General features: G+C 40.4%; 1 protein-coding gene across 1 annotated transcript; it reads left to right on the top strand.

The window, feature by feature from the left end:
* Positions 1-8,850: 8,850 nt before the first annotated feature.
* Positions 8,851-25,873, top strand: TNMD (tenomodulin). Its single transcript, XM_003917971.4, has 7 exons — positions 8,851-10,360; positions 10,525-10,656; positions 19,422-19,562; positions 19,789-19,890; positions 23,485-23,638; positions 25,001-25,167; positions 25,496-25,873. Exons 1-7 carry the CDS (start codon positions 10,313-10,315, stop codon positions 25,703-25,705), a joined length of 954 nt encoding a protein of 317 aa, XP_003918020.1. The 5' UTR covers positions 8,851-10,312; the 3' UTR covers positions 25,706-25,873.
* The last annotated feature ends 1,515 nt before the right edge of the window (positions 25,874-27,388 follow it).

The following is a 27,388-nucleotide window of genomic DNA, read 5'->3' as shown; positions in this document are numbered from 1 at the left end:
CCCATCAACCTGTCACCTACATTAGGTATTTCTCCTAATGTTATCCCTTCCCTAGCCCCCAACTCCTCAACAGGCCCCAGTGTGTGATGTTACCTTCCCTGTGTCCATGTGTTCTCATTGTTCAACTCCCACTTATGAGTGAGAACATGTGGCATTTGGCTCTCTTCTACCAGCGGGGCTGTGGCAGCTACTGCTTGCACACATTCTGGCCACCCCGAGAGACAGGATTGAGAAGCTTGGAGAAAAAAGCAACAGGTTGCCTCTTCCCTCCCCAGGTTTGAGTGAGCACCCCAAGGGCCATGCCCTGGTCTACTGTTACAAACAGATGGAATGGTTTCTCTGAAGATGAGAGGGCCAGGATGGGGACTGTAATGAAGGCCTGCTTTAGCTCTTTCACTGCCTGAATTTCCTTTGGGGACCATTGCAAGGGATTGGGTTCTTCTAGTAACTTGAGATACAGAATCTTTGTCTTTTGAGCATATGAGTTAATCCATAACCTACAGTAGCTAGTTAAACCCAAAAATTTTTGGAGTTCTCTCTTTGTTTTAGGCAAAGGCAGACCTACTATTCCCGATATTTTCTCTGGCTTTATTCTTTGCTTCCCTTCACTAATCAGGTGTCCTAAATATTTAACTTCTTTTTCTACAAACTTCAATTTGTTCTTAGAGACTCACAATCCCCTTTCTCCTAGGAAATTAAAGCAAGTTTATGGTGGCTTTTGATACCTCTCCAGAAATTAAAAGATCATCTACATATTGCAACAACTGGGTTCCCCTGGAAGGTTGGAATTCCTCCATGACTTTTTCTAAGATTTGACCAAATAAGTTTGGGGCTTCCATGAAACATTGTGGCAGATTTTCCCATTTAAAGGCAAAGAGGTCCCTACTCGTAAAGTCTAGGGTACACACTCAGAATGCATCTTTTAGATCCACCACACTGAACCACTTATGTTCATAGAGTATCTTACTAAGGAAGGTGTAGGGGTTAGGCAACTTTTTTTGACTACATCTTCCACAGTGGAAACCATGATTTTTGTTTCTTGTTTCTGTTTCTCTTCCTCTCTCCTTGTGAAGACATTCTGAGCTTCCCTCAGTAATTCTTCAATCAGTTTCTTATTTCATCCATTAATCTTTTGTAGTTTTTTTGTACTGTTAGGCCAGGTCTTTTTACAAAGTTAACTTTCAAAAGGCCTTGCCCTACTGGGTCCTCTGAATCTAATCTGGAATATTTGTTCATATGATCACTGAGCCTCTGCAGGAATGCAGAGGGATTTCCTCTTTCTTGTTGAATCTTGAGTGCCTTTAAGACATTTTGTATCCTAGAAGTGGACTCTTTGATCCCTTTAATTATTAGTTCCTTGAAGTCTTGCATTTGGGCCTTGTCCCTGGGATCATTATTATCCCATTGTCCCTGGGATCAACATTTGGAAATTTTTGTTTGGCTGGCAAGACTTCTTGCCCGGAGGGTGTTGCTTCTCCCAGATGGTCATGGCCACTCTCCTAATCATTCCCCTTTCTTCTCCTTTGAACATAATATTTATGATAAGATGTCATTTCAGCCCAGGTATAAAAGCTGGGTCCCAGGCCAGGCACAGTGGCTCACGCCTATAATCCTAGCACTTTGGGAGGCCGAGGTGGGTGAATAATTTGAGGTCAGGAGTTCAAGACCAGCCTGGCTAACATGGTGAAACCCCACCTTTACTAAAAATATGAAAAAAAAAAATTAGCTGAGCGTGGTGGCAGGCAGCTGTAGTCCCAGCTACTCGGGAGGCTGAGGCAGGAGAATCACTTGAACCCAGGAGGTGAAGGTTGCAGTGAGCCGAGATCACACCACTGCACTCCAGCCTGGGTGACAGAGCAAGACTCAGTCTCAAAAAAAAAAAAAAGGAAGAAAGAACCTAGGAATTGGTCCAGCTGGTCCCTGTCCCATGGGAACTTCCCTAAGAGGGAACATGCTAGATGCCCACTGTGTGAAAGGGATAGGGAAGTTCTCAATATCCCTCTTATACTGTTCTAATTCTTTTTTTTTTTTTTTTCCATTTGGATAAGGATTTAAAGGAGCAGTTGGTTCGCCTCCTTCATGGTCTCCAGGTCTTTCTTCCTTTAACCCTCCTGCTGCCCATTGATCTTCCTGTCCCCCATTTTGTGAGACACGTGGAGGGGGCAAGCATAATAGGGGGTCCCAGAGCTTTTCACTGGGCAAGGACTTTTTTTCTTTTTCTTTTTTTTTTTTTTTTTTTTGAGATGGAGTCTCGCTTTGTCACCCAGGCTGTAGTGCAGTGGCACAATCTCGGCTCACTGCAAGCTCCGCCTCCCGGGTTCATGCCATTCGCCTGCCTCAGCCTCCCAAGTAGCTGGGACTACAGGCGCCCGCCACCACGCCCGGCTAATTTTTTTGTATTTTTGGTGGAGACGGTGGGGCAAGGGCTTTTTACTAGGCTCTTTTTCTTCTTTGAGGGGAAACATGGCGGCTAATTCCTTGATCCAGCAGAGAGTGTAACCTATCTCTTCTTGTGATTATAGGGTTTTATCATTTACATAGAGAATTAAAGCTTGGCACACTCAATCCTCATCTGAGCCAAACTTAGGCCAAAAGATGGAAGGCTTATGAATGGGGTCTTTGGGCCAGATAAAACAGCAATACATTATTATCTTTCGCTTTTCCTTGTCCCTGGTTTGAGGGTCATCCCTCCAAATCTGCAGCATTCTCCCAAAGGACTATCTGGGGAAATGTCAGAGGAAATCTCTTTGGCTCCCTCTTTTCTTTGTCTCCTAGGCCTAGAATTTCTGTTTCCCAATTTTACATCCTGTCATTTTGCCCTTCAACAGACAGATATGTTCAAGCATGCAGAAGGTCAAGAAATAAAACACAGGTGAGTGCTTTTTAAAAAAAAATACTAGTAGATGATAAAATCTAGACAATCAAATATATATATGTGTGTGTGTGTGTGTATTTTCATAAGAGTAGTAAAAGATATGAAATAATACTCATTAAACTGTTAATAGTGGTTAATACTGGAAACTTGGAGGGGTGGGGAACAATGCTGATTTTTTTTACTTTCTACTTTTAACAGATTATTTATCAGTGAAGGTATTCTTCTTTAGTAATGGAAAAAATTTAAACAATCCTACCAAACTAAAATTATTTCAGTTGCTCAAACATTTCATTCTCTTTCACATTTCAAGGTTTTGTTCATGATTTTCTTTCTAACTGGGACACGGTCTCTCTGACACCTTCACTTGGCTACTCATCTTGTAAGTCTTGGTTTCTTTATCAGTTTCTTTCAGAAGCCTTCCCTGAGTACCCTTCTTCTCCCTATAACCTTGCAACTGAGTTAGGTGCCCTCTTCTGTGTCCCCTAGCACTCTGTATTGCCCTAAGATAGCACTTACCTCACACTAGGTTGTGATTGTTGGTTTACATGTCTTCCCCACTACACTGTCTTATGCACTGTAGTATTCCCAGTCAATATTCAATATGTATTGAATTTATTAATTGATTTATAGACAGAACATTACTGAAAATCCTATTCCTTTTATTCCAAAGGGGAAAAAGTGGAGAAATATGGAAGACAGTAAAGAAGGGAGAAAAGAAAGATAATTCAGAGATTTTATTAGACCCAAATGAAAAGCTAGATGGAGAGGCAGAAGGAAGAAACAAGGCAATCTGGAGAAAAAGAAAGTCATCTGAGTTACACAGGCTGTCATATCTTCATCTGTCTCATGAGATCAATATGTCACTCACACCAGACTACTCACTCTCCTACCCCAAATACATACTTATACACCTGTATGACTTTGCTCATGTTATTCTTGCAGCCCAGAATGCTCTTTCATGTTTTCCTCCACCCAAATCCTACTTTTCACAGGATTTTGACCATGCAGAAGCCTTTGACAACAGTTCACCACTGCCTTCTTTGTCAAATGAACTCCATTTCCCTGGCCAGCTGGCCAGTTCCTCTTTTTCTGTCACCTGACTTCTAATTCTAGAATTTCTACAATACAATACAGCTAGCCAAAGGATGAATGGGAAAGGCAAGGTTAAAGGACCAGTGTAGCCCGTGATGCCAAAAGACAGTGAAGGGATATCAACCAAGTCCTGAGGGAACAAAAGTGTGACCCAACAATTTTACATCCTGTCATTTTGCCCTTCAACAGACAGATATGTTCAAGCATGCAAAAGGTCAAGAAATACAACACATGTGAGTGCTTCTTTTTTAAAATACTAGTAGATGATAAAATCTTGACAATCAAAATATGTACCAAAAAAGAGCTCAGGAATAAAGAAGCTTTGATAGAAGGACTAGTGGTAAGTATTGAATTAATTTAGGCACAATAGCAAACAACTTAGATAATTTTAAGTGAAGAACAGAATGTAAATGTCATAAACTACGAGAAGGCACAAATAATAATATAGCTAACAGAAATCAGGAGATGAGAGGGGAAGTGCAGGGGGTACATTTCCTCATATTTATTACGACAGTTTACTATGTGCCAGGCAGTGTGCCAAGTATTTCACAAGTGTTAACTCATCCATTCCTCACAACAATCCAATGCAGTAGGCCCTTTTTTTTTAAGTAGGTACATTTTAATTCCCTTCCAGAGAGCAAATCGAAGCACATGGAGATTAAATAATTTTCCCACCTTCACATAGCTAGTAAGTGGCAGAACTGACTTGAACTCAGGCAGGCTATCTCCAGAGCACATGCCCATAAACAACTACATAGAAAATCAGTCAACACTATCAAAAATTTAGACACGTAGATAAAAATATGAAGACTTCAACTTCTTTATATTTTTTAAATCTTTGATCTTAACTTTAAAATAGTCTTTCAGAAACTACTATTCCTTGAGGGGGAAGAAGTTTACCAATTCCTTGACTTACACTTTGATTTCGTTTTCTTTGTTCAATTCGGTGATTCTTAAAACATACATAATGTGTTAAAATTTGCCTATCCATTTGTTAATCCTATATAATAAAAGTGATTTCCAGAATAATGCTCATTAATCTTAAAACAACTACTGGTTATTAGGTGTTCACTATCAAAGTAAGCACTTCATTTATTTATTTATTTTTTTATTTGTATTTTATTTATTTATTTGAGACAGAGTCTCACTTTGTCACCCAGGTTAGAGTCCACTGGCATGATCATGGCCCACTGAAGCTTCAACCTCTTGGGCTCAAGTGATTCTCCCAACTCAGCCTCCCAAGTAGCTGGAACCACAGGCACATGCCACCATGCCCAGCTAATTTTAACATTTTTTGTAGAGACAGAGGTCCCCCTATGATATGCAGACTGGTCTCGAACTCCTAGGTTCAAGCAATCCTCCCACCTCAGCCTTCCAAAATGTTGGAATTACAGGCATAAGACTCCATGCCCAGAAAAATATGCACTTTAAATGGATTACCTCATTAAGTTATCACAACAACCTTATGTATAAGTATTGTTTGTATCCTCCTGTTTTTCAGATAAGAAAATTGAGGCACAATAATGGCTATTCTTGGTTGGTGCAGATTTGGAGGAATTTTTTTCTCTTTTTGTATTTTTATATTTCTCGATTATTTTTATAATGAATGTGTATCTTTTTTATAAAATGAAAGCCATTCTGAAAGTATGACCCAAAATAAATAATGTGACGATTCCCTGGGGCTCAGTCTTGAGCTCTTTTCTCCTTTTGTCCTGAACTCTCTTCCTAGACCAGATTATAGACTCCCATAGGTTTGAATACCATCCAAAGGCAAATGGCTCCCATATCTATATTTCCATTCAAGCACCTGTTTTCCAAGCTCCAGACACGTTTGCCCAGCTGCCAACTAGACAACTCCTGTTGGATACTTCATAGACTACTCAAATTCAACATGCCCAAAACTATGCTCATCACTTACCCCAGACTGGTCCTCCTTAGTGCTTCCTAATTCCAGTGAATGGTGCCACTCTCCACCCAAAGGCACAAACTAGAATCTATGTCATTTTTTGTTCTTCCCTTTCTCTCATTATTTATATATTCAATCTATCACCAAGTATATGCTTTACCTAAAATATGTCCCAAATCTGTTTACTTATTTCCATCTCTGCTACTACTTCCTAGTCCAAGCCACTATAATCTCCTTCAGTTACCTCCTAACTGGTTAATCTTTTAAAACTCTTGTCCCCTTACAATTCATTCTTCTCACGGCAGCCAGAGAGATTTTAATAAACATAAAAGGAATTCTACATAGAACTTTTCAATTAATTCCCGTTGTTTGTAGAATAACTTCAGTCGAGTACAGAGGCACATGCCTATAATGCCAGCAACTTGATAGGCTGAAGTAGGAGGATCACTTGAGTCTAGGCCGACTCTGGCCTGGGCAAAATAGCAAGACCCCATTTCTAATTTTAAATAAATAAATAAACTTCAAACACTTACCATGACCTTTGTTGCAGAAATTATAAGCTGCCTATTCAATATGTTTCCCCCTTCTATTAAAAAAAAGAAACAAGATATTATTAAGAGTAATAACATGCTCAGTTGAAAATAAAACCTCCCCAGAACCCACTGTAAGTACAAGTAGTCATCCAACCCAGTTCTGGCCAATAAGATAAGCAAAAATCTACAGGACAGGGCTTCCAGGAACACTGTTACTTTCTTAATGGAAAGGGACAGATTTAACTGCCACATGTTCTTTTGCCCTTTGCTATCTCCCCTTTATCCTGCCTAGAGGTGGAGCAGCTGTCTTGGAAGCATGATGATGGGGGCCATGCTCAAAAGATCACAGAACAGAAAGATGGAAGCTTGGGTCCTTGTACTTGAACTAGCCCTGGACTGCTGACTTTGTGACTCCCATTATGTAAGAAAAATAAACCCTTTATTTGGTTAAACTGCCATAACTTGGTTTCTATTACATACAGCCAAAAACAGTCCTAGTAGAAACAACTTTGAATCTGTCTCCTGCCTACCTCTTCAGCCTTATCTCAAGTAACTCTCCTCCTCATTCACTACGTTACAGTTACACTGACTTTCCTTTTATTCTCTAAATACTTCAACCCCTTTTTTGCTTCAGGATATTTCCATGTGCTGTTGGCCTGGAATAATCTTTTCCCCACTCTTTACCAGCTAACTTCTACTCAGTATTCAGGTCTTAGCTTAAGCGACAACTCCTCAGCATGGATTTCCCTCATCCATCCGACCCAATCCAAATTAGGTGCTTTATAGCACCTGCACTTTTCCTTCTTAGCATATATCATCATTTATGTACTTTTATTTACAGGATATTTTTCCCTTTTAGTTTAATGTCTGTCTACCCAACTAGACTCTGAGCTCTATAAAGGAGGAACTGTGTTTGCTTGTCTACTAATGAATATATATCTAGCTCCTATAACAATGCCTGCCACATAGGGGACACTGAATAAATATGTGCTAATCAATGAACAGTCTATTGAAATGCCATGTCCTTTGTGCCATTTTTCCTGCTTTTCTGAATCAGAATTAATCACTCTTCCCTCTATGTTTCCATGGAATATTGCTTTGACTCTTGGTTTAATTCAATCCTTTTAGCAAGAAAGGCATGTTTTAAAAGATCTCAAAGTCTATTCAGGAGAGGAATACATAAAAAAGAATTATAATACAGCATACAAAGTATAACGGTTGAAGTATGAGCAAGATACAAAAGTAAAGCAAGGGAAAGGGTAATTAACTTAACGAAGTGGAAGAGATGAGACCAGGAAAGGCTTTCAGGAGGTGATAACATTTAGGCAGCATTTTGAAAGCCAAATGGGAATTTTCCAGGTAAACAAGGGAAGGCAGAAGACTCCAGGCAATGAATATAGCATGGGCAAATGTCCTACAGTGTGAAGAAGTAGGGCATGTTCATTAATAGGGTGTACAGTGTGAGGCAGGCGTCAGAGGCATAGAGTGAAGAACATCACTGAGGGGAACCACCTGACCCAATAAACATAAGTTTCTCCATGAAACTGCTCTTGTGGCTTTTCTTTTTTCTCTCTTTAAGCTTGACCAAAGAATGGTAGAACATATAGAATCGTGACATATTTCATAATTTATGTAATCAATTTAACGCACAATCATGTCTCCAACAATTAGAAAATTATTTTCCTTGAGACATTAGGATGTGGAGGCAGTCATATGTACATGCCCCATTTTCCTGCCCAGCTGCGACCTCCCAGTTGGCTCCATCGCTGTAGAAAAAAATTGTCCAAAATCAAGGCTAGAGAGTTGGACAGAGTCCAGATCATTAAATGCCTACTATGTCACAATAAGTGGCTTGGATTTTATAGACAATGAATAGATACTAAAGGATTTTAAGCAAGGAAGAGATTATCCCAGATTTGAGTCTTAGAAAGATCATCTTGAAGACAATGTATGAGAGACAAGGAAAACAGAATTCTATTGCAATAGTAAAAGTAACTGAGAGCCCCAACTTAAACAGTGGTGATTGACAATGGAGAGAATAGGATTGCAGAGCTAATTCAGAGGCAGAATTAACTGGACTTAATAGTTGATTAGCCATGGGGATGAACAAGACAGGAAGAAATCAAGGATCATTTGGAGGTTTCTATTCTAGAGACTGATTATTGTGTCATTTAGTGAGAGAGGTAATACCAAAAAAAAAAAAAAAGAGTATGTTTGAAAGGAGAGATAATTAAGCCAGTTTGGGACATATGGAATTTGAGGTGTCTGTTGGGTATTGGAGATGTCTAGCAGGTTAGATGGACATATGGGTGTAGAGCTCCAAGAGAACAGCCTGGGTAAAAGGTATGGATGTGAGACTTGTCAGAAAGGATGACAAACTAAACTGGGGTGTTAGCACTGAGCATAGGGAGGAAAGAACAGCTTTCAGAGACATAAAAATTTAGAATAGATAGGATCTAGTGATTGATTGGAATAGATAGGATCTAGTGATTCATTGGATAAAGGGAATGTGAAAAAGAGACAAAACCTCAGATTTTTGGTTTCAAAGACTGGGTGCGTGACAATTCCACTGTTATAAGCTGAGTTATGTCCCCTCAAAATTCATATGTTGATACCCTAGCCCCCAGTATTTCCATATTTGACTGTATTTGGCAATAGGGTTTTTAATGAGGTAATTAAGGTTAAATGAGGTCATACGGATGGGCCCTTATCCAATGTAACTGATGTTCTTATAATTAAAGGAGATTAGGATACAGGCATACATAGAGGGAGCATGTCATGTGAATGTGGAGATGGTCATCTACAAGCCAAGGAGAGAGGCCTCAGAAGAAACCAACCCTGATAACACCTTGATCTTGGACTTCTAGCCTCCAGAGCAGTAAGAATATAAATTTCTGCCATTTAAGCTACTCAGTCTGTGGTATTTTGTTATGGCAGCCCTAGCAAACTAATATAGCCACCAACTAAGATAGGGAATATGAGGGGAAAAGCAGGTTAGGAGAAGGTGTTGAAAGAAGACTTTGATATAGAACATGTTGAGCTTGAGATTCCTGAGGTCTATCCAGGTGGAGATGTTCAAATGGCCTTGAAATTAAGATAGAACTGGGTTACAGGTACAGATGTGGAAATCATTGATATGTAGGTGATATTTTCAGCTGTAGGAATGAATGATATAATCTAAGAAGTCTGTGTAAAGTGAGAATGATCATCAAGAAAAGAACCATAAGGCATGTAAACATTAAAAATCAGACTGAGGAAGAGGACTCAAGAAAGGAGAAAAATCAGAGACAGAATATGAAGAGAGAGAGCTTAGAATTAGTCTTTATTTTATCCTGTTTTCATTATAATTAGTTAAGTACATATTGATAGCAGCATTTAAAGAGCTTTAACTTAGTGAAGGAGGCAATATCTTTTCATTTCTGAATCTCAAACACCAAGCACAGTGCCTGACATTTAATATCCCTGCAATAAATATTTGCTGAATCAAATGGAATCGAAAATAGGACTTCGTTCCCTTCTTTGTTTTGTTTGCTTATTTCTGGAGTGTGCAGCATGTATTGCCACTGATATTTTAAGTTCATAGTGAAAAATCATTTCAATGTGTCCTAGGTTTGGTCCCCTTCCAACCCAACCCCCAGGACAATAGTTTTCATTATAACCTTCTGTCTTTGCCATTCTGGATGGAATTCTGTGCACAGAAGTTATATACATATATGGGTATATCTATGTAACAAATCGCAGCACAGGAGTCCCCTGGGCTCCCTCAGGCTCTGGTATGACATATTTGAGCCATATAAATTCAGCTTCTCCTCTGGCATCTGTTAGCCGACTCACTTGCAACTCCACCTCAGCAGTGGTCTCTCAGTCCTCTCAAAGCAGGGAAAGAGTACTGTGTGCTGAGAGACCATGGCAAAGAATCCTCCAGAGAATTGTGAAGACTGTCACATTCTAAATGTAAGTTGATTCATATTTTTTCCCTTTTGAGCAGAAGCATGGTTTCACAGATTTATCATATTGCAAAGTGAACATTAGAAAGTGGAATCAAAGGTGACTTTGAATTATGGCTTGCTTATTGAGGTTTATTATGTATTGTTTTATTCTCTTTGTTCTTTGGTTAGGCAGAAGCTTTTAAATCCAAGAAAATATGTAAATCACTTAAGATTTGTGGACTGGTGTTTGGTATCCTGGCCCTAACTCTAATTGTCCTGTTTTGGGGGAGCAAGCACTTCTGGCCGGAGGTACCCAAAAAAGTAAGTAAATACACATCATAATCTGATGCTTCTGTTCTGAGTTTGATTGAATTTAATTAGTAGGCATATAAATTACTCTGAAAATGAAAATCGTGAAGTCTCTTTTGTGTTTATTTTCTGGTGGTGTGAAAAACTGAATCAAGATTTTTCTCTCCTTCATTTGCCTAATTATTTTGGTAAGGGGAAAAAAACTTGTTTTCTGTATTTTGGTTAGTAATGATAGGGTGTAGAATTACCCATTCTTCTATAATGCTTGTATTTGAGGAGTTAAGACTCCTCCTAGGAGCAAAGTTTTTACTTTAAGAAAAAAATACTTTCCATCTTTCTTTCAATTATCTGGGCAGAAACTGATGGAAAAGTAATTAGACCACCACATAAGGAGAAACCACCCAAAGTGGCAGCAAAGGATTTTCAGGGATTATGTTTCTGACTTAATGCATCTGCAGTGAGAACAGGCAGCAAGCTGCTTTTCAGGAGGAGCAATTCTCATACCTGAATTCACATTTATTTATGACTTAAAAAAAAAAACAGAGCTTTTCAGCTCCTTGCCAGCTGCAATCATCACCGTCCCACGGAGATAGTAATGCCACAAGGTAGAAGCATGCGACCCCAAGTCATTAATCACAGATAACTCAGAAAGCTTCTGATACGGGGGTCATTTGGTGAAGCTTGGCTAGCCACTGTAGTTTGTATTTCTGTACCTTAGTGTTATTGTTACTCCTGGGCTCATATGCAATGGGCAAGTTTAGATATACAATAAATAAATAAAACCATAGTCCCAAATAAAACCATAATCCCTTCATGTTCACAATTTCCATTTGAAAGATAATCAACAAATATACAAACTACAAGTTGTGAAGATAGTTTTCTGGCTTTGCCATGTTTTTCTGTTGGTGTGTGGATTGCTGCTGAAGTTATTGTTATTACTGTTGTTAATTTGTTGTCATAAGATGCTCATTTCTATTTGGTAACAGGTGTAGGGAGGAAAAAGCACAAATCCAGGAAAGAGGATGATACAAGAAAATGGGTTGGCATGGACCATTAGGAGCCAAAGGAGCAATAGGAGCAGAGATAAAGATATGGGTCAGTGGGGAGAGAAAGGCAGAGGGGGAAAAGTAGAAAATAAGCTGGCTAAGTGTCTGAAAGAAAACAGAGATATAAGGCATAACCACCCTTGGGTTCTCCACCTCTGCTGTCATACCCACTTTCATTTAGTCCCAAAGGATATCTTATCAGGTTTAAGTAGGAGGGAGAGCAAGGCAGCCTACTTTGTTTGCCTTTTTATTTACACCTTGTTCCAGAAAGGATTTCAGGCATCACCCAATGCCTATAGTTAGCCCTATCCCCTCCTCCTCCCCTTACTGCTCCTTGCTTCTGAACTACTTACCGTTCAAATGTCTTTCTAGAGAAGCCACCTGTGTTCAGGCCGGCAGGGTGGGTAAAGCAATAGAGATCAGGAAGAAAACAGCAAATTAATAAGAGTGCCAAAATGCATTCCAATACAATTCTGGTACCACTTAGCTAATTCCCAAGGTGATATGTCACCCCACAAGTTGAATCTTGGATCCTCTTGAAAATTATACACGAGTTAAAGGGCCATAAATCCTTTTGTTCTCCATAGCCACAATGTACTTAACTGGGCATGGTGGATAGCTAGTCCTTTTGACCATCCTTAGAGGCTTGCCTAAATAAGGGGCCAGATGGCCTTTCTTGTTTTATCGTTGTCGTTGGTACTGCAAATGCTATTCCAAAAGAGTGTATGTGTTTTTATAAACTTGTAGTGCTATTTGCCTCAGTGCAGCTATAAACGACTAGGTGGAGACCTTGCATTTATATTGCAAAGTGTCAAACTCACTAGCAGGTCCATGGTCTCCTCTGTTTCCCTATTATGTCACCTTTACATCTCATTCTAGTTCTGTTTTTAATGATTATAAGGAGCAATCCTATGATACCTCAAACCAAAAGTAAAACTTGGTCAGTGCATACACAGAAGAGGTGGGATATGCTGCTGAATAAAGTTTATCAAAAATCAAACCTCTTTTGAAGTAATCCATTTTGGGATGTCACTTTCAGCAAAGAGACTCTCAGAAATGAACAAAGCTATTATGAAGTAATCCAGATAAAGACAACAGGTGTCCCCTAGGGCAAGTTTCTCTACCATGAACAAATGTTGTTGGTTTTCCGTTCCAGTGGGGAGTTATGATTTATTGTCTTTGATATTTAAGTCCTGGCCTTCACAAGACCAGGTTTGGTTCATTAAAAACTAAGAAATAAGCTGGAAATGTGGATGTTTTACTTAGTCCACTACTACTTTCAAGTCCCAGACAAAGAGCTCAGGAGACCATCTATGTTTCCAATGGCTGAGACTGTCAATAAGCCTGCCTTAGAGCAGACTTAAGAATTCTGGGAAGAGACTAGCAGTCAGGTTAGTCTTGGAAGAGCTGCACAGGAAAAGGATCCAGGTATCTTACACAAATTAAAGACTCTCTCCTTAATGGTATGGCCTAGCAAGAAACAAGAGTTAGCAGATTAAAATCCAGTCTCTTTGGGCTTTCCTTAACAAGTCTGTGAGACTTGTGGGGACTCTGTGGCCCTTGGTAGAGAGAGCTGTGTATGCAACTGTGCTTACTGGTGGCAGTGATTTGTTTGCTGTCCTGGGAATTCCTCCAAGCTCTTAGTGTTTGCTCTCCTAGCCTCCACCACGCCTCCGTTTTATTTTGCCTTTCAACATCTGTGTATAATAAACAGTATTTATTTAACATCCCACATCTGGTGTTGACATTTCCATGCCAGTAAGTCCTTCTCCTCACTCCCGCTTTGGTGTGTACAAAAGATCCAGATTCCTGTATCCAAATTGAGAAAAAGCCATGCTTGACCTCCTCCCCTCACACACCTCAGGTGTGTGTGCACACAGGTGTGCACACGCACAGACACACACACACACCCCAGAGAGAGAAAGAAATCGAAATAAAGTGAAACAAGGATGACTAACTCTGGGTGAGCTGCTGCATTTTCTTACAGGTCCCAGGCCCCTGACCCACAGCCACATATAGGAGCCACCTGAGCTAAATGAAAGCCAGGTCCATCCAGCTCTCTATTCAGCTTTCTTAAATAAGCAGAAGAGACCTATTCAGTCCCAGCAATTTTGAGAAAGCATCGTAATGAGGCTTCCCTTCCAGGCAGTGATTGCCCTGGGATCACTGAAGCAGAATCGCCAAAGAAACATTCTTGCTTAAAGCCCCCTGTATTACACATTTTACTGGAAACAGTCAGAAGCCAACTCCTCAGCTAATTAATCCAACATGAAGAAAACAAATCAGAAAAATCCTAGCCTTTAAACCAACAGTTTAGAAACATAGCACAGACCTTGTAGCCCATCCCTGCCAATCCTTTGTGGAGTGAGGCAGAAGAATCATACATTTAATAAATAAAAGATGGTCCTTATTGCCTTACATAGGAGCTGCCTGGTGACTTTAGGGTTGTTTGAAAGCCATCAGGACCACACAGCAATCAACAGATTTGTGAGGATGTTCCTTCAACTTCTACATATTACCAGAGCAATGAGGAGTGGTAGGGATAAGCGGGCGTTTTTCTGCCCTCCTGCCACACCTCATTTGCAGGTGATCATTAAAACAGTCTCCCACAGCGTTGTGAGCCCACTGTCATTCTAGGCTGAAAATCCTTTGCTCAGAAGAAGCACTTTCTTGATGAGTCTGACTGCAACTTTTTGTGCGTGCCTATTTCTTGGCACGCACAATTGGGCATTAGCCCAATATTAACTTTTTTCACTCCTCTCTAGGCACACAAGGAAAACAACTTTCCTCCCCAGGTCCTCTGGGCTTTCCTACACCACAGTCTGGTGGGTGAAATGTGGGTCTAGAGAAATATTAATATACCCTCAAGGAAAAAGTTGAAGACGTAACTGGAATATTTTTTGACAGGGAGACTGAGCTTTACCAGATGGTGCCATGTTGGCATTCTTAAAAAAAAAAAAAAAAAAAAAAAAAAAAAAAAAAAAAAGACCTCCCTTCATTTTCCTCCTAATGCATTGTGAGACCCAGGGCCACCCTTGTACAACTCTCACTGGACCAGCTCTTACTCTGGGCTACTCAAGGGCAGCTCCCAGCAATTATGTGGAGCCAGGCTGTGGTTGTGATGGCATGTTCTTCTTAGTCAGTCTCTTCATTCTCCTAAGGCAGCATTTGCTGAACAACTTATATGACACCAGGATGAAGAGCCTAGGCCTTCAAAGACAGCTGTTCTGGAGTGGTTGGGAGTGGAATTGGGGCTGTAGAGGAAGTAGCCTGGATGATCAACAGATGGTAGCAGTAGGAGTAGTCCAATGATCAACCTGACAGGTTGATCTGAGCAAATCTCGGCAGACTTTGCTAACTATCTAACGTTACAGATGAAAAGGAGTGAAGGATTAAAATAGGAACTGAGTCCCTAGAGACACTCAGTGACTTGCCCAAAATCACACAGCTTGTAAGTGGTGGGGTTAATGTTAGAACTAGATCTGAAGATTCTTTCCACTATTCTTCAGCTGCATTTAAGAATCGGGGATGGGGATAATGGGTAGGGGAAAAACTTACTGGCCAGCTCAAGTCTGTAGATAAAAGAAGTAGCTTTTTCTTGTTGAAAAAGAATGTCTGTACTGCTTATGCCAATATTTTGCATATTGCCAAATGGTGATTGAAGATGCAGAACTCTAACTTCGCATAAGGAACAATCTGTCTGCTCTGTGTTGGTAAAGAAATACCCAGAGGCCCTTTAATTCCCCCAAGTTAGGTTAATAATAATATGGTACAGTGCATTCTCTTCCCTTCCTTCCAGCCTAACACCTGCTAGCCAGCTATTCTGAGCATGTATTTCACCTTTGGAGAGTGTACCTCATAAACAGACAGTAAGGGATGAAGATGGAGTGAAGAGCAGCTAGATTAATCACAGGCTTCAAAAAACAAACCTAAGCCAAATGCCCTCAAATCCCTGTCAGGACAGGCTAAAGCTTCTTGCCCCCAAAACAGATCCATCACACTGAGGTCTGAGATAGCTTTACTTTTTATAAAAAGCTTTCTTTTCTGATCTCAGGGACTGCCACAGAGGCAAGAAAACAGGGAAAACCGTGAAAGAGGGATGTTAGGGCTCATTTGCTGCCTGAATGGAGGATTTAACTGGACTGAAGACAGAATTCCTGGGCAGGGAAGAAAAATGGGTTGTGTCCTCTACATGTTTTGTCAGTGTGGTCTCCTTACACCTCTCACTCCCTGGACTTAATCACATATCTGTCTCATTTCACTTCTGATTCCTATTCCACTCCATTGGCTTCCTTGTTCCATTCCAATGTTCTGGTTCTTATAGTTAAGGCCAGCCTTATGTGTGGGTGGAGTAAGAGCCCATTTGAATGGTGCTGGAAAGATGCCCTTGCCCCCAAATATCTCCCATTCCTCGTGCCACTGTGCCTATTAGATTGGTGCAAAAGTAATTGTGGTTTTTGCCATCGAAAGTAATGGCAAAGTAATAAAGTAATAAAATCGACCATTAGTACTTCATTCCTCTGAGTGAAGTATTGCACTCAAATTTTTAAACAGACAAACATTCATCACTAATATCTAAGTGTGAAATCATGGGTCAGATTGATTTCTTCTTTGTCATAAGGTACCTGAAGCACCACAAGATTCCTAGATGTCTAGACAGGAGACAAAGGGACAGACAGAGATGGGAAGAGAAGGGGGAAGGGCTATGAGGGTATAGAATGAATATGAAAATAGAACAGAAAAGGAAAGCTAGAAGCACCAAAAATTAACTCTATTTGCCAGTGGGGCAGGGGTGTACTTCTCATCATATTTTGTCCTTGCCTTATCCTTCCTGGAATAAAGTTGAGTTGGAGGCAGCTGAGATGAGCTACTTGTAGCCCACTCACACCTCTCTTCAGGCCAGTCATCCTGTCTCTGTTTTAGCTTGCTCCTGAAGAGGACAAAGCCATTTATTCTTTCATCTCCAGAAAGACCTTCAACCCCTGAGCCAGGAAGCTTAGTAGAGAGCAAAGTACTTGTGATGCCAAAGGCATGAGCTCAGTCTTCATATGGGCCAGTGAAGCTTGCATAGCCATTACCCAAGCAATGTGCTCCACAGGGACCCAGGCGAGACAGTGTGTCTGGATTTGCTCATACCCATCTCCAAACAGTCCAAAGTGGGCCACCAGCATCATCTTCCTAGACGAAGAATGGTCTGTTCCAAAAGGACACCTTGATAGTGAAATTCTGTCTGGGTGAATATATAGCTTCCCACTCCTACCCCCTACCAAGGAGTCACACATAAACGAAGTCATTCTGTTCCCACTCTATTTAGTAACTTATCATTACTAACATAAAGTCAACAAGTTAATGAGCACAATCAGAATGGACCCCTTCTCTCCTACCAAAAAAAAAACTCTTTGCAGGAATGTTGAAAATAATCAAGATCTGCTGAGCTTGGCAGTTTCCAATAGTTTTCATCTAGCAAGGTGTCCAAGTAAAGTGTATTGCCAACAGTGCAGGAAAACTCATTCCACAGAAACACACTGAAATTCTAAATGTCACCAGTAGGTTCCATAGTCTTCTACCAGTGATTGAAAATACAGCCTGTATTTTTTCTTTCGCCCAGTTAGGCAGTGTTCCAGCATCCCCTAGTCTCTAACCTCATTTTTCCATACAATAATCCATCAGTGGTGCTACTGATGAAATAAACACCCCACCCCAGCCCCCAATGGCTAGTGGCATCAACATTTGTCTCAAAAATGGATAGTATTTCTAACAAAATTCCCCCGTTGGGAGAGCTGACAAGACTGGATCTGAAGTGGATGCCTCTCTCCTCTACTTAAGTCAGACAGACTGAGAGCTCAATTTGTTGCCATAGGTAGACGTTTCTCTTCTCAAGCTGGCTGCAGAGCTGGAATTAAGGACATATTTATTGCTAGAAGCAAATAACAAACCTAAAGGAATTTGCTAACTATCACAAACCAGGCCAGACTTCCTGAGTTAACTCTGCAGTTGCTGGAGAGTTCTAAGTATTGTTTTTCTTTCACTTTTAAAATGATTTTTTTAAAAGACCTTGCCAATACTCAAAAATCTCTCTTTAGGAAGATAAGGATGTGCCATTGGTGGGGAAAATTTATTCAACAAATACTTAGGTTCCAACCATGTCCAAGGCACTGTAGAGCTACCAAGGGGTAAATGACATTGACTCTTGATTTTCTCTTCAGCAGCTACATTAGACTTGCCACCCTTGAAGTAATACTTGCTTCTACAAATGGTTCCAATTTGTTTTTCTCTAGTTGAGTTGGTGAATATTTGACCAGGTTAAACTAACATTCAGTCAATGGCATCAGCAGACACTAAAAAACGACCCAACCTCGTGTAAGTTCTCTACAAGGCTGCCACTGGGAACCGTATCATTAGAAAGCAATGTGGGCTCTGAAGACTTGCTTTTTAAGGCTTTTAGTTTTCCAAATTTTTTTTCATAAGGAAAAATGAATATGAAGAAACTTGATAAACAAAGGTCTCCTAATGACAGAGATAAGATAGACTTCCAAAAGGCATCATCAGGTCTGGCCTGGTTTGTGACAGATAACAAATTCCTTTACGCTTATTTGCTTCTACCTATAAATATGCCCTAAAATTATAAGATAAGGGCTTACTCCTAAACTGCAGTACCATATGGGACTGGTCCTCTTGGTCTTTAGAAATACAATTGCCTCTTTTAGAGCACAGGAGAAAATCTGGGGTTTTGTTTTAGCCACTCAAGAAAGACCTGATGAGCAGCCTTTCTTCTTGGGAGGCTCCACGTTACTTAATGCAGGACACTTGGCTCAGTTGGCTTAATTCCATATACACAAAAGAATCTGCAGAACTTGAAAACAACTGAATATGGCTTGGGAAACAGAACCCAGGAACAAACTGGGTGGGGTTGGTTGCCCTATAAAGAGAAGACTAAGGAAAGGTATAAATGTTTCCTGGAGTTTAAGGTGCAAAAGGAAGCAAACAGAGCAGGGTAGGACTAATATTGGCAAGGAGAAAGTCTTCAGATTCTAAAAGGATAGACTCAAGGCTGTTGTGGCAATATTAAAGCCCTGGATAGATAAGGAGACAAACAATACGTAACCATTTTAAGTGTATTCAAATCTCTTTCTCAGACCTAATGAATTTCATGGGCGAGGGAAGGGGCAGTGTGGGGGGATTGGGGGGCGTGATTACTTAGCACTTGGAAAGGGAAGTGGTAGCTTAAAGAAGCAGCATAGGTTTTAGGTGATCCCTCAGCTTAACACAAGGGGAAAATACTTTATAGGCTGGTTTGCAAACTATCATTTGCTATTTAGCCAAGGCTGCCAAGAAAACTGTTGGAATTCTTAGTAATTAGTTCAGCAGCTTGGCTTGAATTCAAAATACCAGCTCTGAAGTGATCTCCGTATCAGCTGCAGCACCAAAAAGCACCTCACTTTAGGGACACACTGAGTATCCTTTTTTTTTTTTGAGATGGAGTCTTGCTCAGTCGCCCAGGCTGGAGTGCAGTGGCAAGATCTCGGCTCACTGCAAGCTACGCCTCCCAGGTTCATGCCATTCTCCTGCTTCAGCCTCCCGAGTAGCTGGGACTACAGGCGCCTGCCACCACGCCCGACTAATTTTTTTGTATTTTTAGTAGAGACGGGGTTTCACCGTGTTAGCCAGGATGATCTCCATCTCCTGACCCACACTGAATATCTTAGAGATTGTTTTCCTCTGTTCTCCCAGACCTATGACATGGAGCACACTTTCTACAGCAATGGAGAGAAGAAGAAGATTTACATGGAAATTGATCCTGTGACCAGAACTGAAATATTCAGAAGCGGAAATGGCACTGATGAAACATTGGAAGTACACGACTTTAAAAACGTAAGTTGGATGTTTTCCCCCTAAGGCTTTCCACTTAAAATATTAGAGCAGTTGAGTCAAGTTAAAAATAGCCTCCATCTAAAATTTGAATTCAAATGGAAACCTAGAGGAGGCTAGCATTCCATTATGAATTCAAATTTTGCTAGTCTGGTACCCCAACAGATCATGGAACTTACTAATAGTGGGTCTTTTGGGAAGCTTTATTGTTGTTTTGTCTGTTTCATAGGGATACACTGGCATCTACTTCGTGGGTCTTCAAAAATGTTTTATCAAAACTCAGATTAAAGTGATTCCTGAATTTTCTGAACCAGAAGAGGAAATAGACGAGGTATGTAAGAAGAATAACTGTGGTGGCAAAAGGCATCATTTATTGGATGCTACCTATGTGCCAAACATTGTACTAAATGCTTCACTTTTCTTTGATTCTCCGACAACCTTATAGATAGGTGCTATTATTATCATCATTTTCAGATCAGGAAACTCGAACTCAGAGCCAAAAAGTGACTTGCTCAAGGTCACACAGCTAGTGAGTAGCAGACTGGGGTCTTGAACTTAGGCCTTTCAAAAAACTGAATTGCATAATTTTAGGTGCAATGCTATACTTTTATACCAGGGCACCCATTAACATTATGTTGATTTTCTCTGAAGCCAAAGATTTCTAGTAAGAGGGATGAGCCAGAGAAACAAAATCTTGCCTCAGATAAAGCATTTTTTAAAAAGAAAGTTCCAAAGCCACCTGGGGTTCTTGCCACTTTTGTCACACTTCAGTATTCACCTATTTTAAAGATTGTGGTTCATTCACCTTACCATTTTATGCTGGGCTGCTAATGGAATAATTCACTTTTATTTTTATTTTTTGAGACGGAGTCTTGCTGTGTCACCCAGGCTGGAGTGCAGTGGCCGGATCTCAGCTCACTGCAAGCTCCGCCTCCCAGGTTTACGCCATTCTCCTGCCTCAGCCTTCCGAGTAGCTGGGACTACAGGCGCCCGCCACCTCGCCCGGCTAGTTTTTTGTATTTTTTTTTTTTTAGTAGAGACGGGGTTTCACCGTGTGAGCCAGGATGGTCTCGATCTCCTGACCTCGTGATCCGCCCGTCTCGGCCTCCCAAAGTGCTGGGATTACAGGCTTGAGCCACGGTGCCCGGCCAATAATTCACATTTAACCTCACTAGGAAAGGCAAAAGCAAAGAAGGTGAACACTGAAATGTGATACAAACTCTCTAAAAACACCCTGCTAGGCCAAAGTAAGGCAACCTAGGGTGCTGGTGCAATCACTGAATGGCCCCTGAAAACCTAATGGGAGATGGATGTTATTGCCTATAATACAACTATCTGTAAGGTCCCTGAGGCTCTTTATTGTTTCCTGTTATTTTGTCTATAATTACAGTATGGTTTTATTAGTGGGAGAAGGGGGACCTCAGTTAAGGTCATATTGTGACAACATATCCCCACTATAGGAAGAAAAAAACAAGCATTGGTTTAGTTTACTGCTTAGCTGGAAAATCTAAAGTGGAATTATGGCAATATCAGAGTGATCCTTCTTTATTTATTTATTTATTTATTTATTTATTTATTTATTTATTGAGACGGAGTCTCACACTGTCACCCAGGCTGGAGTGCAGTGGGGCAATCTCAGCTCACAGCAAGCTCCGCCTCCTGGGTTCATGCCATTCTCCTGCCTCAGCCTCCTGAGTAGCTGGGACTACAGGCACCCGCCATTTTTTTTTCTTTTCTTTTTTTGTATTTTAGTAGAGACGGAGTTTCACCATAGCCAGGATGGTCTCAATCTCCTGACCTCGTGATCCGCCCGCCTAGGCCTCCCAAAGGCTGGGATTACAGGCGTGAGCCACCGCGCGCGGCCATGGCAGAGTGATCTTTCTACAAACTATAAAAACCTCTTTCTTTCTTCTCTCTCTCCCTGTTCTTTTTCACTTTTCTCCCACCCAGCTCCCTCCATCTTGATTCTCACTAACCCATTTCTTTTCCTTTATTTTTTCTTTATTTGGGGGTAGTGGGTGGGGAGGACTATTTTTCCTTCCCTTACCCAAGTCTTAGAGCTGTCATTGGCTCCCATTTTACTCTTTCATGCTACTGGTCTCCTCAGGGCCAGAGAAGTTACAGACCCTTGTTACTAGAATTTCCAAGAAAACAAAGAACGTTCTCCCAAAGATGATGCTCTGCTCCCAAGGTCTATGGTAGTGACAGAGTTTGGAGACTTTTTTTTTTTTTTTAAAGTAAGCATGAGTTAGATGCATCTGAGGAATAGATCAACGTTCAGGATATTAGGAATGACTACAGTAGGCAAAGGTAAGATAAAAGGAAAATCAATAGGATTAAAAAGCTACTATACACAATAACATATGCTAATTACGTTCAGAAAATAATGTAAGCATTTGAGTAGGCCAGACAGCAATGAGAACCTGAAGTGATATAATAGGATTTATTTTTCTGAAAGATTAAGGCAAAGGGGGCTGGGCACGGTGGCTCACACCTATAATCCCAGCACTTTGGGAGGCTGAAGAGGGGGATTACTTGAGGTCAGGAGTTCGAGACCACTCTGGTCAACATGGTGAAAACCCATCTCTACTAAAACAAAACAAAATTAGCCAGGCATGATGGCGCGTGCCTGTAATCCCAGCTACTGAAAAGGATGAGGTGGGAGGATCGCTTGAACCCGGGAGGTGGAGGTTTCAGTCAGCCGAGTTCGCGCCACTGCACTCCAGCCTGGGCGACAGAGCGAGACTCAGTGTCAAAAAATAAATAAACAAATAAAAAATAAAGGAAAAGGCTCATAATGTCTCATTTTGGCCCTAATTTAGTCTTCAGTTAATTTCACCAAATATTTTAAATAACACAAATATTCATTTCATGATAGTAAGAATATTGTAGCTTCAAGTAAATCTTATTTTTTATATACACACCACAGATTTTCTTTTAATGAGACAAATTTGTGGTCCTGAATGACAAAACCCTCTTCTGTACTTCCCTCCACACTGTATCCATGGCATGTGTATTTTAAACATGCAGAGCAGGTATATAAATAGCCCTGATTTTGCTAACAAAGCTAGTCAGCATACCAACCTCATTTTATACAATTCCTTTCAATGCATCTCAAGGTCGTTACAGACTCAAGGACAAAGGTGCTAAGACTTTAGAATTGTAAATGATTCCGGGAGAAATTAGTAAGAACTAGGTATACAACACAATTACCTCAATACTAGAAACTGAAGAGAAAGTGGCGTCCTTCACAGTATACAAAAAGCTGCTTAAAGCAAAAACGCTCTGTGAGATAAACTCTAAGCATCTACAATGAAAGGAATGCAATAGTAGGAAGGCCAGTGAAGTCAAAAACTGGAGACCTCACTTTAAAACATAAAAAGACATCTTTTGTATGATAACTGGCTACCATCAACAGGCAAATCTTGTAAAACCCAAATATTAGATCCCATTGTTATTGAATTGATCTCACGAGTTTGGATTATAGGAGTTTTTTCAGCTCCAGATCAAATCCTGCTTGCCACCCAAGATGCAAGCCTAAATAAGGCAGGCTAACAAAATGTATTTATAAAAAAGAAAACAAATGTAAATCACTCAGGGTTCCAGAAGCTCAAGTTAAAACATACACAGACCCAGGACATGCTGAAAATAATGAAGCGCCTTTCTGACTTTGAGTGAAATGGTAACAGAGAAGGCTCCTAGTTTAGTAAGCAGCCTTGCTGTTAGACCCAGGATGGAGGAAGGATCAGTTGTTAACTCCCCCAACACCCACTGAATGCAAGGCACAGAGCTAGTTCACCAGCAGCACTAGGATTAAAATTGTTACTCACACTCAAAATATGTTGTTTTCCAGCATCCCATAATGTCTCACTTGTTCTATTAATTTCTCTGCCAATCCCCACCCTAAGCTACTTTCTTCTTTCAGAATGAAGAAATTACCACAACTTTTTTTGAACAGTCAGTGATTTGGGTCCCAGCAGAAAAGCCTATTGAAAACCGAGATTTTCTTAAAAATTCCAAAATTCTGGAGATTTGTGACAACGTGACCATGTATTGGATCAATCCCACTCTAATATCAGGTATGACATCCTTACCCTCATCCTCCTCCTATTTTCTAAGACAGTAACAGGTTAACATTCCCAGCATTTAGAGGCTACGTTTCTAGGAAAACAAATGATTGGTTTATACCTTCTTGGATGAGTCTATATATGCTGACTGCCAGTGAGGAGGGAATTTTTCACAGCCAAGTTATAAATCAGAAAAATTAATGTTGACAGGCTTTTAAATATCCCAGCAAAGGTAACACCATCCTAATGTGACTAGTGATAGCAAAAAACTAATCTATCTTTCTTTGCACATCTATATTCATTGCAGTCGTTATACCAGACCGTTGCTCAAACCACTGTGGGTCCAACCCAAGAATAGAGGAGAGAAGGGCAAAAACAATACTCTGCTGTCAAGAAGGATTCCCTATGTCAAATGGTGGCATTTTCCTTAGAAAATAAGACAATCACTGCAATACAAATTTCTTTGTCGCTCTTTTAGGAATTACTATAAAAGTAGTTGAGGGCTAGACGTCCAGAGTAGAAGAGTCCAGCCCTCAACTTCCAGTCAGCCCATAGAAAAGGTAAAGGCCCCCGGATGTCTTAGTCTGTTTAGCTAACATGCAATTTGGCCTCCCTCATTCTGCACAGCATAGATTACTCTATTACCCAAGAGAGGTTATTCTCACCAATGTAAGCATCTGTGGGTACTCTTTAGAGATATAAAAAAGGTGACTAAATGCAGTGTGGTATCCTGGACTGGATACTGGAACAGAAAAAGAACATTAGTAAAAATACTAATGAAATCTGAATAAAGTCTGTAGTTTAGTTAGTAACATTGCACCAATGCTAACTTCTGATTTTTTATCATTGTACCATGGTTATGTAAGATAACATTAGGAGAAACTGGGTGAAGAATATGTGAACTCTGTACTATTTCTGCAACTCTTCCATAATCTAAGATTACTTCTAAACAGAAAGTTTTTAAAAAAAATTTTAAGACAAGAAACATAAGGAAAGTGGGAGGACAGAGGATGTCAAATCAATTCAGGCAACCGAGAAATATTTATTGAGCATCTACCATGGGTAAAATCATCACTGTAGGAGATACAGAAGTCCCTTGTTCTCAGTTTTTAATTTAGTATGCTGGTAAGGCAAAGCAGTAAATGTTTGATGCCAAAGAAGCAAAGAAGTTTGTGTATGTAGAAATGATCAGGCTTGTTTTGGAAACTACTCTAAAATATCAACTGAAGGAGCTTGGAAAAGTGGTCCATGCCTAAATGATGCCAGTTTAAAGACACAATGAATATCTCTATCCCCAGCTGCTATTCCCCCAAGCACTTCTTTCAGGAACATTTGCAAAGCAGTTGCATCACAACTTTGCATTTATTATCTTAGTTTCCGAGTTACAAGACTTTGAGGAGGATGGAGAAGATCTTCACTTTCCTGCCAACGAAAAAAAAGGGATTGAACAAAATGAACAGTGGGTGGTCCCTCAAGTGAAGGTAGAGAAGACCCGTCACGCCAGACAAGCAAGTGAGGAAGAACTTCCAATAAATGACTATGTGAGTTATGTTTATGTAAACTCTTGATAGAGGAGAAAAAAAGAGCCCTCACAAAACTTACTACCCCTCAGATCACAATCGTTGGAAGGAGGATGATCATGGCTTTAACAAAAAAAAAAAAAAAATGTTTAAGCAACTTGAAATCTCCGGGAGGCTCATTCAAAATCAATCTCAATCTCTGTAGATGTATCTCCATGATCAGGCTAAGGAGCTTAATTTCTCACAAGCCCCCAACTCATACAGTCTTCTAGTTCTCCCCTGCTTGGTGAGAACTCTTGCTAGTGAACCTTCCTCTCCCACCCCCAACACTGGCTTCTTCTTCTTTCAGACTGAAAATGGAATAGAATTTGATCCCATGCTGGATGAGAGAGGTTATTGTTGTATTTACTGCCGTCGAGGCAACCGCTACTGCCGCCGCGTCTGTGAACCTTTACTAGGTTACTACCCATATCCATACTGCTACCAAGGAGGACGGGTCATCTGTCGTGTCATCATGCCTTGTAACTGGTGGGTGGCCCGCATGCTGGGGAGGGTCTAATAGGAGGTTTGAGCTCAAATGCTTAAACTGCTGGCAACATATAATAAATGCATGCTATTCAATGAATTTCTGCCTATGAGGCATTTGGCTCCTGGTAGCCAGCTCTCCAGAATTACTTGTAGGTAATTCCTCTCTTCATGTTCTAATAAACTTCTACATTATCACCAACAGCCTGATTGCTGCTGAACACACTGGGTAAGTGTTTGCTGAGAATATTCCCAGCAGCTGAAATGGAGCAGACCTGTCAAACATAGATGACTATGCTGAAGGCTCAGAAAACAATGCCCCAAAATGAAAGCGTCAGAAGCAAAAGTTTTTCTCTGACCTTCCCCTAACTGCCAGTCTCTCAGTCCCATTCTCCCCCGAGGATAGCCATAAAAACTAGAATCCCTCTTCCTCAAGGTGTGTCATAGAAATCAGAACCCCTTTTTTCCAAAGTCAGTCATTAAACCTAAAAATATCACTCTGATTTTTCCTCTGCTTTTCTGGGTAAAAGCTGGCCATAAGGAAATTATCTGACCTAGCTTGTTTGACTGTAGGTTATAAGACTCCCTTTCCAGAGAGGATCCAACAGGTTTGGAAGTAGAAAAGGGCAAAGCATAATGATACCTAAGTATCATATTTTACTCTGCTGTATTAAGACAGTGGAAATAAGGGGCTGATGATAAAATGTCTCCATAACTGATGCATTAAAAACATATCCTTTTGTGCATAGCCCCAGTGTTTAATTATATGAAGGACATATTGTGAACTTGCTTAAGTATCAATTAAGCTGCTGGACAGGCAGTGTGTCACAGCGGGCTAACACTAAAATATTTCAAATGTGCAGACTCAGCAAAGGAGAAAGCTAAACTAGCAAAAAGGGTCTCAGGCTCTCCTCCTATAAACAGGAACTCAACTTAGGACAAATTCAACATTCCATAGCCTTCCCATCTGGCTCCTCTTTATATCAGTATTTGATTAGATACATTTCCAAGGCAATTGTCTAAAAAACAAGAACTCATAAATACCACTCGCAGAAACAGGCATCATAGGAAATTGTTGAGGTGAGGAATCAAATGAGATTTTCCCTCCCAAATCACAGGGAACTAGCACTATACCACTTTCTTAAAGAAAATGTAAGGGCCTACTTCCCAATCACTCCATACTTTGCTTGGGAAAGGAAAAGGGGGCAAAGGGGAAAGAAAGAGGTTAAAGGGTAACGTTAACCTTGATGTCCCAGCCAGTTTCAGTTTCAAAATTCGTGCTCTACCAATCTGTCACCCCTTCTAGTTTCATTTGAAGGTAGCATACTTCATTGCTCAACTTCAAAGTTATTGTGTCATGAAAATGTCTGTCTGGAACTTTCTATCAGAAAAGTATTTTCAAATAAATTCTTCACCAAGATGCCTGTGGGCAGGAGTCATTTTCTCCCAGTTAATATTTGAGGAAATCCATAGAAAATGGCTTTGCCCAAGGTTGAGTTGCGATTAGTCAGTCATTAATTGGTAATTAGCATATATGCCATACTTGGATTACCAATTTTCACAGAATGAGAGCACAATAAAATATATCTAACAATGCACATTACTGAAAATATTTTTAATTGATGATTTAGAAGACATCTGATTGTTTTAGAGTACTTTGATTATCATAACAAGCACTAATTTATAGCTGAAATAGAAAAACGTAAAAGATGTGAAA

Source organism: Papio anubis, chromosome X (genome assembly GCF_008728515.1).
Source record: "Papio anubis isolate 15944 chromosome X, Panubis1.0, whole genome shotgun sequence".
Taxonomy (NCBI): Eukaryota; Metazoa; Chordata; class Mammalia; order Primates; family Cercopithecidae; genus Papio; species Papio anubis.
This window is presented reverse-complemented; position numbering and strand designations above follow the sequence as displayed.

Coding starts and splice junctions, on each gene's coding strand:
- TNMD (XM_003917971.4), top strand. CDS start 10,313: ATGGCAAAGAATCCTCCAGAGAATTGTGAAGACTGTCACATTCTAAAT. Junction 10,657..19,421: donor GGCCGGAGGTACCCAAAAAA/GTAAGTAAATAC, acceptor CTGTTCTCCCAG/ACCTATGACATGGAGCACAC. Junction 25,168..25,495: donor AACTTCCAATAAATGACTAT/GTGAGTTATGTT, acceptor TTCTTCTTTCAG/ACTGAAAATGGAATAGAATT.